This window comes from Dinoponera quadriceps, unplaced genomic scaffold (genome assembly GCF_001313825.1).
Source record: "Dinoponera quadriceps isolate SergipeBrazil2010 unplaced genomic scaffold, ASM131382v1 scaffold1070, whole genome shotgun sequence".
Taxonomy (NCBI): domain Eukaryota; kingdom Metazoa; phylum Arthropoda; class Insecta; order Hymenoptera; family Formicidae; genus Dinoponera; species Dinoponera quadriceps.
Genome location: NW_014555341.1, coordinates 2,544,453 through 2,563,243, shown reverse-complemented (window position 1 = coordinate 2,563,243; position 18,791 = coordinate 2,544,453). Strand labels below are relative to the sequence as shown.

At 42.4% G+C, this 18,791-nt stretch overlaps 1 protein-coding gene across 2 annotated transcripts in view; it reads left to right on the top strand.

The window, feature by feature from the left end:
• Positions 1–18,791, top strand: part of LOC106743881 (neuronal acetylcholine receptor subunit alpha-7-like) — a 216,943-nt gene that overhangs the window by 156,217 nt on the left and 41,935 nt on the right. For both annotated transcript variants that reach the window (XM_014618111.1, XM_014618113.1), the window contains one exon: positions 10,777–10,886. In XM_014618111.1, coding sequence (XP_014473597.1) covers positions 10,777–10,886 — 110 coding nt within the window. The remainder of the gene's footprint in view (positions 1–10,776; positions 10,887–18,791) is intronic.

Sequence of the window (18,791 nt, the reverse complement as noted above, 5' to 3'; positions counted from 1 at the left end):
TTCGAGAAAAGAGCAACGACGAGATGAGGGATTAACTTTAAAAACATCCAGTCCATGCATATACGTGTACATGGAAGAAGAGAGATAGGGGGTGAGAGGACGAGAAAACGGAGTTTGCGCGCGTGAAAGTTAATCCGAACGATACGATACGCCCGGATTTGGAATCTGCTTTATTTTTGGTTCCTCCTTTTGTTTCTTGCATATAGTTTTCGTCCTGCCGTCTTTCCTCTCAGTTGCGCGAGCGAGCAGCTTCGCATCCCGTTTTTCGCTTCTTCGCGTTGCCAACAATGAAATGACTTTTCCGTGCGGGTTTAATTAAGCGACAATGAAAGGCAGAGGTAGCGCGCGCACGGCTATCCGGATATTAAAATTAAAATAGAGCTCCGATGCCACTTAATTACCCGCGATTTTTTAGCTTGGCCGAATTACACGGAGAGGAGAAGGAGAGGAAGTCGACGTTATAATGCCGGCGCCGACAATTATTAAAAGCAGCGTGCAATCTCAAATGGAGGTAAACGCGATCGGACGTGCGCGCGTTGCTTGCACGTAAATAATGGTTGGCTGACTATTCCTTCGCATAATTAATTAGTAACCGCGTCGAGTGAAACTTCGTGGTCGCTCGAAACGTTTTATTAACGTTGCTCGGAAGGTAGAGATAGATAGATAGAAAGAAACACAGAGAAAGAGAGAGAGAGAGAGACATTATTTCCGTTGTTGTATTATTTATTGAACGATCTCGATGATCGTGTGATAAACGAGCGGCGTCATTTCATCGTAACGAACGTTATCGAAGAATACTTTTGTACGCGTCACAGGATAAGGGAGGAGATGTCCCTCATGATATGTGCTCCTCGGCTTTCACGGCATTCTCTCGTCGTCTTACCCGCATATATTTTCGCTACAATTTTTTCCCGCTTTATCCACTCCTCGCCTTACCGGCACATTTACATCTCATTGCATATTTTTTAATACACACACCTTCCGCTTCCGCTCTGTCGTGTTTCTCGTCTCTGCTACATCGCCGTTACTTCCATTAGATAAATTCGTGCCGTCCAATCTTTTTCATGTAGCCACGTATTTTCATGTATTTACCTCTGGAATCCTTTTTGCCTGCATAATTTCGCCGTACCTCTTCCATTTCGGAACCGATTTGTGGTGTTTGACACAGACTTCTGACGTTTCAGTCTTCTAACGTTTCAGCTAGTCGCTTAATCGCGATATTCAGAAAAATAACACACCCATATTTTTCACTCGCCGTTTTATTCCCGGGCGTAACCTTGTCCGTGGGGTATCCCGATCGTTTTCAGGTCTCGTAATATAAAGTGCACTCTGTTTTTCCTCTTTCCCACGGAAGATACAATTAAGGTAGCGGCGATATCAGAGAGATAATGGAGGCCGAACTCCGGTACAGCGTAGGGTTATGTGCTCGAGGGAGGAGCGAACTTGGCGCTTCGTTTGTCAAGCGTGGCTTGAATTTCAGCGTCTCGTTAAATTAAATCCACGTCCGAGGGGAAACCTCGATGGATAGGCAGGGCATCGGATAAAAGACTCCTCTTCTCCCCGGGGGCGGCTCGCGCCGAAATAGTTGCGCCGTAGTAAATTGTCGTCGACCTGGTAACGGATTACAATCGCTTGGTAACGGAATATGAGGACGGAATAAGAGCGGCCCTTACGAACATGCGAGCGAGATGCCGCTCTCGCTCTAAGTTGCTTTTCCTGTCCGCTTCATTCCCACTCCATTTGTGGTCCGACGTTAACAATTGCAATTTGCGGTATCGAGCTATTTTGCGCGATTGCCACGGAGGATGATATGCCATTGCCGTGTGTAATACATTCGACGTTTCGCCGAAGACATCGGAAGATATCAAATTCACATAATCCACGCGATTCTCCGTGCAATTTCCCAAACGGACGTATATCTGAAATTGTGGAGAAACGGTATAAGGAAAGGAAGAAACGTATCAAGTCCGAGTTTTCTAAGTTTCCTATGTTCGTGGATCGCAATGTCGTAGTCGGCGAGTATGTGTGTGTGTGTGTATAGGCGGATGCACACAGCAAGCGAATTAAACTACAAAGAAACCTGAAATAAAACTTTCGCGAAGAATAAGCCGGCTCTACATTTCTTCGAGAAGCCCTCCTCCATTCCCAGCTTATACCACTGCTGGTACATGTCTTTTCGGAGTGTCCTGTATTACTTCGTGCGCCACCGATGCAGAACGCTGTCAGTTGCAGCGTAACAAGAGCTGCAGTCTCTCCTTTAATAAAAGTGCCACGATGCGAACTCATATCACAGTAGCGCGTTTACGCATCTCCGATGTCTTCTAACATAACGTTCACCTCCATCATCATCCTCCGCCGTTCGCCTGCTGCACAAACTTCGAAAGACGCCGTAATAGCGTCCCTCGCAAAGAGAATGAAGACGTACTATTAGTTGTAAAGTCGACGATCCGTCTTCCATCTTAAGGACGTTGCAACAAAGCGAGATTCTCGAACGAGACGTCGAGTTTCGTTTGGCGAACCGATCCTCGCCAAATTGCATTCGGCGATCGTTTTGTTAACGCAAGTAGTTTAATTGAAGCTCTGGCACTGACATGACGTGCGCTGTAAAATGTTACTGTCGCGGAAGTTCCGATTCTGCTCACGATGCGAGTCACTTTGACGAATTCGAGGTCGGTCTTCTCTCGTGGAAAATATCTCGAATTTTGATATTAAATATTAACTCCTTGTTACGCGGCGTATTAATTTATTCTCAGCGTAACATTAGATACACATCGATACTCGCGTCGTTGACTTTTTAACGATATCGATTTTAGCCGTACGTTCCGCATTGGAGCCTGTCGATGTTTCGTGCAAATTATCGTGGAATTTACCGCGAGCCCATTTCGTTATCTATCTGAATGCGGTTGCGGCGTAAATACACGCTGATAGTACGAGAACAGATAGTCGAAATTTGGTTTACAATGCACGTAGACACTTTAAGAGGTTTCCAGTCGGGGACTCAACGCGTAGCAATACGGTCATTAATTTTATTAACATTTTGTGAATATAAACCGAGAGAACGATCGTGTTCTCTCTCTTCTTCCTCCCACCTTCTTCTCTCCTTCTCTCTTTCTTCTTTACCTTTCTCGAGTATTTCCATTGCATCCGACGAATATTTCGAAGCTTCGTCGATGTTTCGTCAATGAGAGTAGTGCCGAGTAGCGTTTTTTAACCTAATGTAATGATAAAAATTTGAACGTGAAATTATTTTGACTTATTTTCCTTCATATTTATTATAATAAATAAATATTCAACTAAAATATTATAAATAAAATATTATATAATAAATAAATGCTAAATATATTATAATCTTTTTTTGCTTAATATTCGCTCAGCATCTTTCTTTCATGCTTTTCGTTTAGCTGTGAGAGTAGGTACATTATCTCGCACGAAATAATATAATCTATAAAATTATTTTTATATAAGATAATGCAATAATAATAACCCAGATAATGATATATTGTCTTTTGGTTAACCCTTAAATGCATAGTGTTGCAAATTTGCAACATATTTATTTTTCTTCTTTATCGAGATCAAAGGCACACCTAAACGTGAAAGACCAAATTCTTCCTTAGAACGAAATATACAATTCAAAAGGCACAAAAGGCAATGCTCAACATATGCCTCAGATTTTTTTATATATTTTTCTCATTTTCTGGGACTACCTATGAACCTAAAAAAAAAAAAACAATTCAGTAATAAAAAAAAATTCATGCGTTTAAGGGTTAATATATATATTCTGGTTTAAAAGATATAATTCATTTAATATATTAAACTTATATCATCCGATGAAGTTATTATTACTATCATTATTATTATTTTTATTTTTACAAATATTTTATACGGAATGTTTCTTAGAAACGAAGACGAACGTTTATCATTTCTGCTCGGAATTAATCTCCGTCAGCGAAAATACCAAGGCAAAAATACCGCTGACGGATATCGAATAATAAGCTAATGAAGATGACGGGCTCTTTGCGGGTCAATCATCAGGGTTGCAAAATTAACAGTCAAATTTTAATTGGTGATTATCGCTGAAACATCAAACGCTCGCATCCGGCAAAGCGTAGAACGACGACCTCACTCTCGTCGTTTCTTCCAGTAAGAAATTCATCGCAAATTTCAACCTTCCGTCAGTTCTGAAGCGTCCTGTGGGATATTTGATCGTGAAGAAGAAAGAAAAGAAAAAAAGGACGATATTCAGTCCTTCTCCCTTTCCTTCTTCTCGATCTTGACTCGCGAGGGTCGCGCTTCCGAGTGATCTCGTTTCCGAGGAAACGCCGGTCGTTCGTTACTTTAATCGACAACCTTGCCCAGTAGGATTAAGCGGAAGCGGAAAGAGGGATCGCCGAGGACGCGGCGCCGTAGATCGGCCTTTTGGTGACAACCACCGTCGTTCCCGTCCTCAGCCCACCACCCCGGCTTTATGCGATAAAACGACGATCGGGATTCCGCGAATCGGAGCCGCGACGGTAATCGAAATTACTCGAATTCTCAATTCGCGAGTTTAAAACGCAAACGCGCGATTAAATCTCTTCGGCGAGACCCACCCACGTCTTCCCGCGAGAACATCGTCCCCGCCCTTCGTCGTTCTTGCCGCCTCGATCCTCGGGGTCGTGGAAATCGTTCGGTTGGGGGAAAGAAGTAGCAGATTCTTGGAGGAAAGAATTTGCGATTGGCTGGCGAATTCGATTAAACTCCCTCGTTTGTTTCGGTCCTCGAGCGAAATATCTCGCTGTATTTCGCCCCGCAGGTGCCGGCGCGTACCCTTCCGATACGTAATTGTCCTTGCAGGAGAGACGGTGTCGTTACTTCATGCTCGATTTTTACAGCGAAGCGCCGCCGCGAGCTAAGATGAAGCGCGACCATTTCGAACGGTTGGCTAGTAACGGATGTACACTCATAAAAGACATTTCCTGTTTATACGTTTATACATTTCTCCCGGCGAGGACAAGTCTCGCTCTGTGAGCACCAAATAACCCGCGAGGAAGAAATACATTTTTATGTTGCAATATACGCGGGGCGATCCGTGTAAAACGCAGTCTATATTTTAGTAGAGATATTTTGATATAGAAACATTTTCGGACTATCGATGGATGACTTAGTCACTCGAATAACGGCAATGATCACATGATGTTCAGCTTGTCGCAATTTCAAGCATAAAAAAAACTTACTTTTCTCACTTTTCCTCACTTATTTAGAAGCACCTCACTTTTTCACACTTTTAAGAGAAAAGCTCACTTTTCTTACTTTTTTTCTTACTTTATCGAGCCCTTTAAAAAAGAAAACTTGATCACAAGAAATTCAATAACTACTTTCTTAAAGATGAGACGAAAGATTAAAAAAAAATAGGACGTAACAATGATTTTAACGATACAGTGTTCATAAAATGAAGAACTATGATTTTATTTTTAAGGTGTTTCTATCAGGTTTATTAGAAGAACAAACAATGATCAGCATAAGCACAATTGATTGTGTTTTCTTCAAATTATGTAATGGAATCGTTTATACACAATTTGCCCACGTTTATCCATTCATAATTCTTGTTTGTCCATTAAGCTAAAGCGAATTATTAACAAACGATTTTATTATTGAATATTATTTTTAAGAAGTTGATTAACTAGTTTAATTTTGACAGAAAAATCTGTAATTTAAATATTCTCATTTATTTCTAAAATTCGTTTTTGTTTGACGAAAATATGCGAGATATCTCAACATTTTGGAAATATATTACAACGTAGCTCAACTTCAAATGTTGTTATTTTATTTTATTTTATTTTATTAAACGTGTTTGAAAAAAATTAAAAAAAAGGATTTAATTTCTATTTTTTTCTGAAGAATTTTATTATATCTAAATATGTGCCTAAGACTGGGTTTATATAAATTAAATTTGAGCTTCTATGTATCATCTAACGTTTTTATCCTCCAAAATTCAAATTTTGCTCTTCATTGACTTTCACTATAAAGTTAATATTTTTAATCTCTTAGAGGAATGGTATAATCGATACAAAATTTAATTTTCAACGTATAAATTATTTGAAAAAGATTACTTCTTTTTACTTTTTCAAGTCTAAAACTCATTTTTCTCATTATTTTTCTCATTATTTTGACAACTAAATCACATTCATGCCTGCAACATCCACCAGCGGTTAATTTATCATTGAAAGCATAACGCGCTTTCATAATTTCTGGGATGATGAGGGATCGATCGCGTGACTGGGCGAACGTATGTTTATTTCAAAAACGCAATAATTCGAGGCGGGAGAGGAAAGGACAGCGTGTGCGAGCGATATCACAAGTCGTACGTTCTGCAAGGCTCTAGCAGAATTGCATAGCGAGAAGATGAATAATCGACGCTCCAGTCACGCCGAGGGATCGATGAATGTCAAAGATAGCGCGACGGATATATTTCAAGTTTATGAATATCGCAGCAGTGAGAATTATGGTGCGCGCAGAAATATCAGAACGCGTCCCGCGGAGCCAAGATCGGATTAGACATGCAAACCAACCCGAGCGCAATTCCCACTTTTCGTTCATGTCCATGTATAATTATCGAATGAGCGCGAGGAAACACACGTCCGAAGAATATTCTTGACTTCAGCGACGGAACATGAATCGTACGTAAACAATCTCGTGATTGTCGGTCTCCACAAAATAGACAAATATCGGACAAATAAAGGCGTCAACGTGTAAATGCAAACGTGTCACGATAAGAATTATTCAGACGTTTGCTTTTAACGCGATAGAGCGAAGAAGCATATCGCACTTGATTGTCGACTGAATATTAAGAACATATTAACTTGGTGCAAGGAAGCTTTGGCGGAAAGTTTTTTAATTTAGAGAGTTTGAAAAATTCTTTCCTTACGAAAGTTACTTGATTTTGTCGGCCGTCGGTGCGTCTCATGCACTGCTATAATGGCGTTATTCGCATAAACTTAATATTGGATAACATTTGCGGACTGTACGTAGCTTATTACTTTTATCTCTTTATTATTTATTCATCATTGAAAGCATCATCAATTCATCTCTGTATATTCACGCTAGTCATGTAACAGCGAAGTCGTTAGACGAAAAATACTTCGGGTCGTTTCGCAATGCCGTTAGATTTTACGACTTTCCACCGTTACTGTCGTCGCCGTCGTTTTACGCCCGTCCTTTATCGAGCTATTCTTGTTTTCGAATGCGATTAACGACACGGCGAATCAACCGTCCGCGAACGATCGCTTTTCTTACGAAGCAATTAGAGCCAGTCGGAGATATTACCTCAAACGGTGCCTCATCTTCCGTCTCCGGATCGCTGATATATTTACCCATGACACGAAGCTCGGAAAAGGCTCGGATTAGAGCACGATGAAATATGACGAATAACAAAGAAAGGAAGATGAGAGGAGCAACGTAAGAAAATAAGAAGATAACACGAGTCTTTCGTGTTTCCGCGAGCGCTTCTAATCGATAAAGCCCGGCCGTTATCTTCTTTTCCTACGAAAAAAAAACAAAGAAGAAAAATATATTCTATCCCCGAAAGCAGGTCGTGTTTCAAAAGACACGGCTTGTAAATGGCGCTCGTCCCGAAAAGCGGCTTCACCCTCGGAATCCAGCCGGAGTCCGCGAACTCTCACAGACGCGCGGAATTCCATTCCGTTCCGACCCCGTGACTTTTACCACCGGTATCCGGTTACTTTTGCATCCGGCTCCCGCATCGCGCCAGCATGACGCATTCTTCCGCGAGACGTTCGCAAAGTGCGAAACGAGATTGCCGATATTTGTCTCCCTCGTGGAAAATGCGCGGATCATTGCTCCGGAATCCCGCATTTCGCAGAACGCGGCACGATATCGCGTGTGAAAGAACGAAGAGCCGACGGAGGGAGTAGGTCGATCCTCGGTTCTTGGATTGGTTCTTCGAGAAAACGCGCGGGAAGCTTCGTCCCGTGGTCGACGGGATGCTCGCGCGGGAAGCGAAGGATTTACCTTCAATGGCCGTGGCCGATGACTCAATTAGTTTTTTTCCCGGTGGGAAATAAAGGCCCGGAGACATTACGTTGAGACAAGAGAACCAGAATGGCGGACAAGCCTCGAGAAGGTACGACGCGGTCGTGGAACGGAATTTAGGAGGAGCAAACGTAACGAATAAAAATTTTAGGCTTTCGGTATGTAAGCCCCGTCCATCGTCGTAGGGTTTTACCCGAGTGGACGCGTTTCACACGCGTTTCGCTGATTGACAAATGCAACATTGTGCATCGGTAAGCACTGGGAATGGTGAAATAGAACTTTTTCGATACCGATGAAGGTTAAATTAATACGGCGGCGGCAATTAGCCGCATCTGCTTTCCGTGAACGCGCGAATGATTATACAATAATAACGGCCTACGCGCGGCGATTCCACAAACCGCCGTGCCGAACTGCCCGCGTGCTCCGTTATTAATTATCTCGCGTTGCACTCCATCAGCAGCTAATCAATCGGGGTCAGTGACTAATCGGCATGAGTGCGACAACCGAGACGAAAACCGGCGACGAAATCAACCGGGCTTACCGCGGACCCGGCTTCTAGTTCGAGAGGGTTGGTTACGGCGGCATCAAAAAACATCCCCGGATCTGCCGTCCGTTTGGGAAATCTCCTACGGGAAATTTCCTCCTGTATTTTTTTCTTCTTTTCGCCTGCTCCTGCGTAAGCCCGTATCTTTACTGGACGCAGCTGTCGAGGTTAAATCGTAAATTTATGTTAAAGTGAGATAAAATAAAACGTTTCCACTAGGACGGCACACGGTATGAAATTTCGTGCTAAATTTAACGCATTTCACATGTTCCAAACAGTCCACAAATTTTTGCGTTTATTTAACAAAAATGAATATATTGAAAAGTAATACAAATATTATATAAAAAATTAACACAAAATTATAATACGTTAATTGATACTGAAGTATAAAATGTACGATTTTAATACTTATACAAAATATATTGAATATCAACTCAACACAAAATATATTGAAATAACAAACACAATATGTTAAATTAATATATAGGTATGTTAATAATTTAACACAAAAATTTAAGCAAGGATCGATTTTAATACAAATACAAAATGTTTTTTAGTTAGCAAGTTATTGGTGACAAAAAGAGAAATATATTAAAAAAACAAATTTCATAATCTTATAGATTCGATTGGTACGAGAAATAAAGTGAATAATAAATCTTAACAGCAAAGATAGTTTTTATTGTACGACATTCGGAAAAGCGAAAGTTGAGAGATATATTAGGGAGGAATTTAATTAAAAGAGGCAATGGGGTAAGACGCAAACGTTCAATCGGTGCTTTCTGAAATGCAATAGACCTGCGTTTTTCACTTCATTTCTCATCTCCCTCTCTCTTTCTCTCTCTGATTCTCCAACTTTGCCTCGTGTTGGGGATGATCTTCTCGAAAGAAACCGGCCAAAAATAGACGCACAACGACCTGTTACGGCCGGTGTTAGATCGATCCTGTCTGTCTCATTTCCGTTCCGCTAAGAAAGGACTCCGGATCCCAAGTGAAGAGCTCCAGAACCACGAGTACTCCCAAGTTCCTAAATCGCTTCGGAGGAGTCACGCAAACTCGCGAGGAAAGTTCGGGAAATGTTCCTGAAAACTGCGGGGAATAGTATTAGCGAGCACGTAGCGCCATTATACTCGGTGTCCGGCTAAATGCGCTCTTCGCTGCTGTATCAGCGATGTCGAGTTTTGACGTAATGCCGGTGAAATATTAGCCAAAGTTCGCGTTGGAGAATTATCGATAAACTTCGGACTTTGTCGTTGCAAAGGACAACGGTTGAATTTTGTCCGAATCTTTGAATGCGACGAAGAAAACGACGAAGAATTTTTCTATTTCTATTTTAATTTCTAAATTACGAGCGCGAAGAATATCAAACGCGGATATACCGCAAGATATGAAAAGCACAATGTCGTCTGTATGCGCGCGAACGGTGCGCTTGAAATATAGTTTCGCAAAGGTGCACCTTGTACATTACAGGAGCAAAAGGCTCCTTGCAAAGTTGCACGTGTTCGTAAATTCCCGGTACAAAAATTAAATCGAAAGCTTGTAGTGTTTACCTGACGTGTACGACGTGGTCTAAAATATTTGCACGAATGGCATATGTCGGCACTTGGCGCTTGAAAAATCGATAGTGTCAACATCGCCTCCGAGAGGACGCGGTGAGTGATTTTCGGACGTGATTTCGAGGGGGAGTACGTTAGCATTCGCGTACCTAGCTGATTGTACGAAATGTTAGCTTTATCTTTAGCGCGGAGATTCTCTAATCAGTCCGTTCGTTGACTCGCATTCAATCGAATCTTTTGAGTCTCTTTGAGAGTCGCGAATGACTATCGATAATCAAAGATCGCGTAAAATCTGAAATATAGAAAATATACTGAAACATGTCTTAATTTTTAATGTTTGAACTCGCAACTTTTTGGTTATTTATTTTGATAATATACGGAAAAAAAGAATAAGCTCCCACAGTTAAAAACTATCTACTATCTATCCATATAAATGATATTACTGAAATTTCAATACCAGATTTAGTTTTTAGCTGTGGCAGTTAATTATTTTTTCCGTGTAGCGACTAGTTTAATTATTTTGATTATATTTTGCCTATATTATTGTTATTATTATTATTATATTATTTTCTCACAAAACGAGACGATTTTTCCGTTCAAGTGAGCAAGTGCATGAGTAATAACTTTTGCAACATTTCCGTTTAATTACAGGAATGGAACGACGTGAACATGAGATGGAACGTCTCGGACTACGGAGGCGTGCGAGATCTCAGAATACCGCCGCATCGGCTATGGAAACCCGACGTTCTTATGTACAACAGGTAATGTAAAACTATAATTTGCCATATGCGCACTCTCGCGTCTTCCTCATTTTTCCTCACGTCGCCAGCGAGTGCATTTCTAAAATAAAGACTGACGTTATATGCGCGTGACATGCGTCTGACTCGGCTGCGCGTTATGAAGGATACGGTCGGGGTGTTACTGTCGTATGCACGTCGCGAAATTAATTTAAGACAAATCATAATTTTATTTTCTCACGCAAATTTCTCGTGGAGATTCGGGAAAACTGACAGTTATCGTTCGCTCCCGATTAAACAATTGCGTGAGATTCGGCGTTTATACACAAAATTAGGTCGCGGCATTCCCGAGCGTATTTCACGGTAAACGTAGTACGTACCGTATCGCGTGAGCATCGACTTCGCGAAACTTTCGTTTACCAATTCCGTCCGAGGAGATTTCGGTGACAGTGAAGAAGTCTTCCGATCGGCTCCAGCAAACGTCAGCTATAAATTGAAAAGCGTCACTTCAGATATGCGGATCTGCGTTTGCCTTTCAGCTTCGTATTATATTCCCTGAAACGCCGGCCGCTTTACACCCATAAAAATACACGTCGAGTTCGATCATCATTCTCTTTAATATCATGATATATCAAACCGACTCGGGGAAAAATATATAATCTAAACTAATCGAAACGGCGAACGGTCAGCCGACGGTGAAAACGTTTCGACGATTTCACATAACATTTAATCCCCGCGCGATGGAATTTGTCGAACGGAATTTAACAAGGATATTAAACCCGACTCGCATGTCCTTTTAATTGGTAATGTTACAAGCACGTAAACACATGAAATACTCGATAATCATGACTCTTCCACGTATTATTTGCCAGCAGAGGAAGTTTAATTTTAGCGTTTGGAGTTAAATAGCTGCGCGAACATTTCTAACGATAAACACACGCGAGATCCATTTAGTGCGCAGTGTAAACACAGCGCGCGATGAATATATGTTTTAACGAGGAAATATATTTTTATCGAAACATAATATGCGAAAAATTCATACGGCTCGTTATTGTGTTTGCCGGCGAAATGAAATAAACGAAGGAATACGCGCCAAAATTCGGTGATATAACGACAAAACGTTCCAACAAGAAGTACCTCGGAATCACTAATTGAAATAATCTGTGTTTCTCTACTTAAACTTTTTGCCAGAGAGAAGTATCGCGCGCCGGCATTGAGGCCGCTGTATAATTACGGTCATTACGGTAATGCGCAATAATATCTCGTCGATGTCATCCGTTATAAAACTCAACCGGCACCGTAATGGCAAGACGCGCTTTATGCATTTTTTCGCGGAGTTTCCGACTTTTAATGCGTATTGTCGGCGCGGACCATTGTTCGCAGAAATTCCATGTACATGCTTACGCTGCTAATATGCCGAAATCGCACGTATCGATTATGCAAGCGTGTTTCACATAGTTGCCCTTGCACGGTTGTAACCGCATAATATAATGCTAAACTGCGAGGTCGACGCGGAACGGTAATATACAACCGTGAGATGCGCCACGAGTCAATCGATTAATTAGTTCGCAGCAATTTATTTAAAAAGACAGGCCTCTCCAAGAAACTTATCGTACGTGACGTACGAAGATACCGGATAATGCGAGGTGATCGTCGCGGAAAGAATCGCGAAGCAACTCGGATTGAAATTTAATACGGGTGTTAAAAAGGCACAATTTTTCTCCGCTTCTATCTGCACAGTAAGAAGTTTTCTGTTAAATTTCACACATTTCACATGTCCTAAACGGTCCACTTAAATTTTTTCGTTAATTTAACACAAAATGAATATCCCGAAAAGTAACATAAATATTACATAAAAAATTAATACAGAATTAACATGTTAAATGACGCTGAAGTATAACATTATTTTGATATATGAATATCGGCACAACGTAAAATGTCAAAATGACATAAAAACAATATGTTAAATTAACACACGGATATGCTAAAAATTTAACGCGAAAATTTTAACAAGGACCGATTTTAACAAGAAATACAAAATGTTTTGTCATCGTGTAAGCCCTACATAGAAATATAACGTTCGTACAATTCAGGGCTTCCTTTTGTTTTGTAAATCTCTCTAATTAGGCCCTGACTGAGCTCTATGAGCCACAGACCTTGTTAGGGGCACCCATGCTAGCCTATTCAGAACCTATTCACGAAATTCCATTCAGGATTTGTCTTTCTAAACCATAACTAGGCCCAACAACGGCAGGCTTATTTCGGGATATGCTTATCCAAAATCACTATAGACACGTCCCGATTAATTTCTATCCGGGAATTTATACGATGTACAGATAATTTAACTCGTTATCTCCGATTCTGGCATACTGAAAGAAATTATAGTTATTTTCGATGCCAGCCATAATCTTTTTATAGTTTTAATCACAAAAGTAGTAGTAACAACATATATGTAAGATTATTATCACTAACATTATAACATTACTAGAATATTAGTTTTCCTGATTATATAATCCTTTTACTATGATGATTACAGTTACAAATACCAAATATTTTCCTCTCAATGCATGAAGCACATATTAATATCAATTTCGCGCAACAATGACGCGTCAAAAAGAGAACGATGTAGTTATCTCCGTAAGAGATCTCTACTTTCCCGATACTATCATTAGTATTAATTGGCTTTGATAAACCATTGAGAAATTTCCATTCAGGAGATTGTAATTTGATGATTGAAAATAAGAAACGATACCACGAGCGGTTGGAGTAATCGCATACACCGGCAATAGTGATATTTACGTTTAAAATAAGCGACTAATCCGATGAAGCTATTATCGTAACGCGGAGTATTGCTCGAATGTTGCGCTATTTTCAAGCGAAAACTCCCTTTTTCCGCTTTCACGGTCTAGACGAAACATTGTAATTCTGCAATTTACTCTTTGAGTAAACACTCACCGCTGTGTTTGCGCGCTCGCGCGTACATGGGCGCGCGTGTACGTCAATTAGTTAAGCGTGAAGAGTTAGTCACGTGGCGGCGTTATCATCGTCCTACCGTTTTTCATTATTTTGTATGCAATCTAGTCGCGAGACCGGCATGCATTGTGTGCGTGCATGCGTGAGAAAGTTTATAAACGCACCGTACAGCGTCCGTCACATAGTTACGTGCCGCGCCAGCGTTAACGCGCGACTATATAATGTGTAGCGCAGGTCATCGGGTCAGTCACAAAGACGACTTACGCTTGAAGTGAATCGCAAATTGATCGATAAAACAATGCCGTTGAATTATTTTAGAGAGCGATACCAACTCTCGCGCTTTACCGTATGGCGCGAATTCGCTTGCTCTCGCCACGCGCTGGGAATTATTTATTACGCGAATGGTAAATTCCTGTTATTTAATTCCCGCTCGCTACCGCGCGCTCGCTCGCTCGCTCTCACGCTCGCTGACAAATAACGCGGAGCTTTGTTAAAGCGACCGGACAAAAAGCGAACGACGAAACACACAGTCTACTTCGTTATGCCGGGTTTCGCAAGGCTCGAATTGCGAGCGGCTCGACGTCGTCGTCGTCGCGTCGTCGAGCGCCCGTTTCCCGTTCGCTGAGCCCCGATCCCTGTCGAGGCTCCGCGGGCATAATTATTAATACTGATACTTAGTACCAGCTTAATTCGACATCGCGTCGAAGTTCATCTAAGGCTAATTGAAGCGTGAAAGTTTTGTTACCTTATTCCCGTCTCCCCGTCCCCTTTTACCCATCACAGGGCAAAAGCTAATTCGCTAAAACTACGCGAGCGTGACGCGAGTTGCCGCGATGCACCCTCGGTAGTGTTGCACCGCGCCGGCTGTATGAACACTTTTTACACACATGCCGAGTATGTGGACATGCACCCGGCCATAATCGTGTAGCCTTTTATGCGATACATCCGACGTTATTATGTGGTACGGGTAATATATAACGCGGCTTGAGAGAGGAGAAGAAACAGAGAGAGAGAGAGAGAGATAAGGTGGGAGGACTTCGCGGGGGGTCAGTCGCAAAGATGGTGCACACCTAAGGACTGATCGATCACTTAACTGCTTTGTCGCTTCGTCACGGCGCAATTCTCCCGTGCTCCACTTTTCATCCAGGTCCGTGCAGCTTTCTCTCTCTCTCCACGTGCACGCCGAGGCGATTTTATCGCGCATATACCGCGCATACGGGGTGTCTCAGGCCGGTCGCCTAGTTTCTCCCAGTTTGGCCTGCGGTATCCGCAGGCTGAAGGAGCTCACACACACACACATGTGTGTATATTCGTGCGCTTACATGACATCGTACACGGGACACCGTGTATTTTCCAAGCCGGCTGAAGAGCGAAGCTTAAGCCGATGGCGCGGAGGCGTTAGTGTAAAACGCTCTCGCAATTTTTACGACGATATCGACGCACGAGGTGCGCTCTCTCGCCGTATACGCCGTCGAAAAGTGAATTTCATGTAGAAGATGCAACAAAATTATTTACGATTGCGAGGAAGGGAGGGTAACGCCGGGCCGTTAAAAGACGTCTATTAGCCGTATGGCGTTTCGCACGGCGCGCGAATGTTATATCTCGAGCTTGTCGGAGACGTTCGCTAATTAGCAAACAGTTCTTATTAGTAGCGTCGTGTCGCGCTTTTCGGGACGAATTTGTGATTTACGCGCGAGTCCTAATTAGACGCGCTAAGTGTTACTGGGAACGGGTCAGCGCGCTTCTTGCGTTTCGCCTTATTAACTTACGTTCACGTCGCTAATTGTAACGCCGATAATTTATCGCTCGATACCACACACACTCGTTCGCTTCACTCAGTGGCAAGCGGCGCGATCCGTCCGCGAATGATTCATCCGGGATGATCGTCACGAGTGCGCCGCTGCAAATTCGTTTTAAGCTGTCGGAGAGGAAGGTGCAACGGGTAAAGTGGAGCGCCGGGCCAACTGGGTCACGCGCATTAAAAACAAAGCCACCGCCACCATTTAAAGGGAATCAGGGAAAGTATCTCCGCCCGGCGGTAATACATTGTCGGAAAACGCTCGCGGCCGCGCCATTGTCTTTAAGTAGGTAATGCATCGGGTGTCCGCCGCCACCACTACCGCCGCCATCGCCGCTACCGCCGTCGTCGTCGTATTTGTCGAATTAAAACTTCGCCTTGCGATGCATTAGAAGAAACGAATGGCCGGCGAAGTTGCCGGCGAAGTGAAACGTTTAATGGACCGATCTCTATGCGGTCGCCGGGCGAGAACTTTGCTCGTCGATTTGCGACTTTGATTGTCCGACGCGCTTGTTTTTCCTCTCTCTCTCTCTCGCTCGTCGAATTAATCGCGCGACGTGAGACACGCGGACACGGCGGAGAAATCCGTGAGGTTCACTCGATAGTCGACACACGTTGAAGAGATTAATGCGATCTCGCTGAATTCCCCGGCAAAAAACGCAGACGACGCTTACATTACAAGAAGTCTAATAAACGAGATCTTCGCTGTCCAAGTTTGTCCATATATTATCGAGTTTTTTCATAGACTTTATCGAGTTCTCCCGGAAACTTCTGTAAACTGCTTTGAACTGCTCTATTTTCCCCGAGACCATGACGGACGACACCGACCGACCGGGACGAAGCTTTTCCTTTCTCGTTCGAGCATCTTAACGCGCTCGAACGCCGGATTCTCTCACGCGGCGATCCTGGTCGCGTCTGACACCCGGTACATTTCGCAGGCAGTGTGTATCAAAAAACTGTCTGCATTCACGTTTTTCCGTATTCGGTTCACGCTCCGCACTTCAATTATTCATCGTGGCACTTCGACGCATTTGGCCCATTTCGTGCTTCTGATCCTGTATTCCGTTTGGTTTGTTAACGACGACCTCGACCGATCCCGCGTTAACCTTCCGTTAAATATCGTTCACAAAAGCATTAACGCGAAAGGGCAGCCATCGGAAGTTGCGGCTCATCGTGCATTTTTCCGGGGCCGTTCGCGCGAAATTGACGCCTGTGACAATGTCATTATTCGGCGAAGCGTTTAGCGAAGCGCGCGGAGCTCGGCGAATCAAACTGCACCTGAGCGACTGACGCGGAATCCGCGGGGAACGAATCTTACGCGATATTTCATCCGGCGCGATCAATGCAGCATTACCTCGCCGACAGAGTCCCGCTTGCAGCAACAGCTTGCGATGTTTTCGCAATTTCCCCGGAAAACTTATAGGCTGACGACGAGAAGGCGGAGGACAAGCCGTTGCTCGATATTACGGTTCTTATTCGTCCGTCAATCCGTCAAACTCAGCAATTTTTCACGAGCTACTCGTCAAGGGTGAACGATAGCGGCGGAAATTCATTTCGCGACGAATGACCTGGCCGAAAGAGCGAGCGAGCGAGCGGACAGGCGAGCGCGTGGCCGATCGTTTTTCGGAAAATTGCCGCGAGCGGCGAAAACAACAAGCCAACGGATTTCCAACGGCGAAGTTCAGCGTGAAAGGATATAACGGATCGCTCGGTCGCGTATCAATGGTGATAAATGCGCGCGTTCATTCTTCGGGGGGTGTCCGTCTGAACGTCAAAAGTCGATGCATTCGGCTACTCGGGATTTCTGATACCTCTGCCGAGTGGTTGCGGTGCTTAAAATTTATTGCGCCGCACGGCTCACAGAGAGAAGTCATTCGCGATTAACGACGAGCCCGTAAATCATAATATAGGTGTCTATTGTCAAGAACAAATTATAATTATTCTCTTCTGGATTCTGTTTTTTTAAATTCATCTTCGCGGAATATCTCTAACTATATATAAATTTAGGATATAAATAATATTTTAGTGAATCGTGGTGAAAATTGGCCGGAAAGCAGCGACGCGATCCTGTGATAACAATGTGGTACTTGCAAATTTGAAGAAGAATAAACATTCATTAAATTCGCGGCGAATTCGTGAGATATCATACGCGAATAAATTAATCCCGCGTCTCAGAGTGGATCGTACTGACGCATAAACGGTGCACCAGCAGTAGAAACGTAACGATTTACACGTCGTGAGCCGCGTTCGAACAAGGCTTTAAAATCGAGGTTTTCTTGCAAACAACGTTCTGCAAGTCGGCGCTTTCGCCGGGCAAACGCCGCTCTCGAAGCATCGCGCTGGCGATACGTGAGAACGTTTGCGCCTATGCCGCGCGGTTAACTCCAAAAAGCTGCTACGTCAGTGCGAATACTTTACGTACTTGACGAAAAACAATGGGAAATTAACCTTTTTCTGCCGTTCGGATTATAGTGCAACTTAAGGCTTCGCGATAGAGGAAGTGCAGGTATTATCCTGGGATTTCTTTTAAAATAAGTCGGAAACTATTAAAAATAACTGAAATTAGTTTTCACTGAGTTGTAATGCCAAGTGTTTTTTATAACGTGTTTTTAACGGATTTCGTTTGTCTATAGTAAATTTAATATCATATCAATCTTTTTGAAGGTAGATTTTGGAAGAGTAATATGGAATAAGTGGGATAATAACGAAATACTTCATTTCATTTTCTCATCATTTATCATTTATTTTGCAAAAAGGTAATTTTTCTCATATTTCGATAAATATTAATAATCCGACAATTTATAATAATTACTATGTTATTTATTATAATATATTATAAACTTATGTTTTTTATATTTCCTGTTCCAATAATGTTATATAAATGTTATGCAAATGTATGTAACATAATATTAATTTCATTCTACAGTTTACGTGTTTTAACGACCTATACGCTTCACCTACATGCTTCTTTGGCATCCTGAAAAAAAGTAACAATAGAATATAATATATAATACTTATAAAAAGTAAGGGATAATATGGATTATTCTGTAATACCCAACATCACCGTTTTTACCTTTTCATCACAATAGAAATGTATGTACGTATGAAACTTGCAGAATAGATTATATTGAAGCTATATTTCAGTTTTCCATCTAACG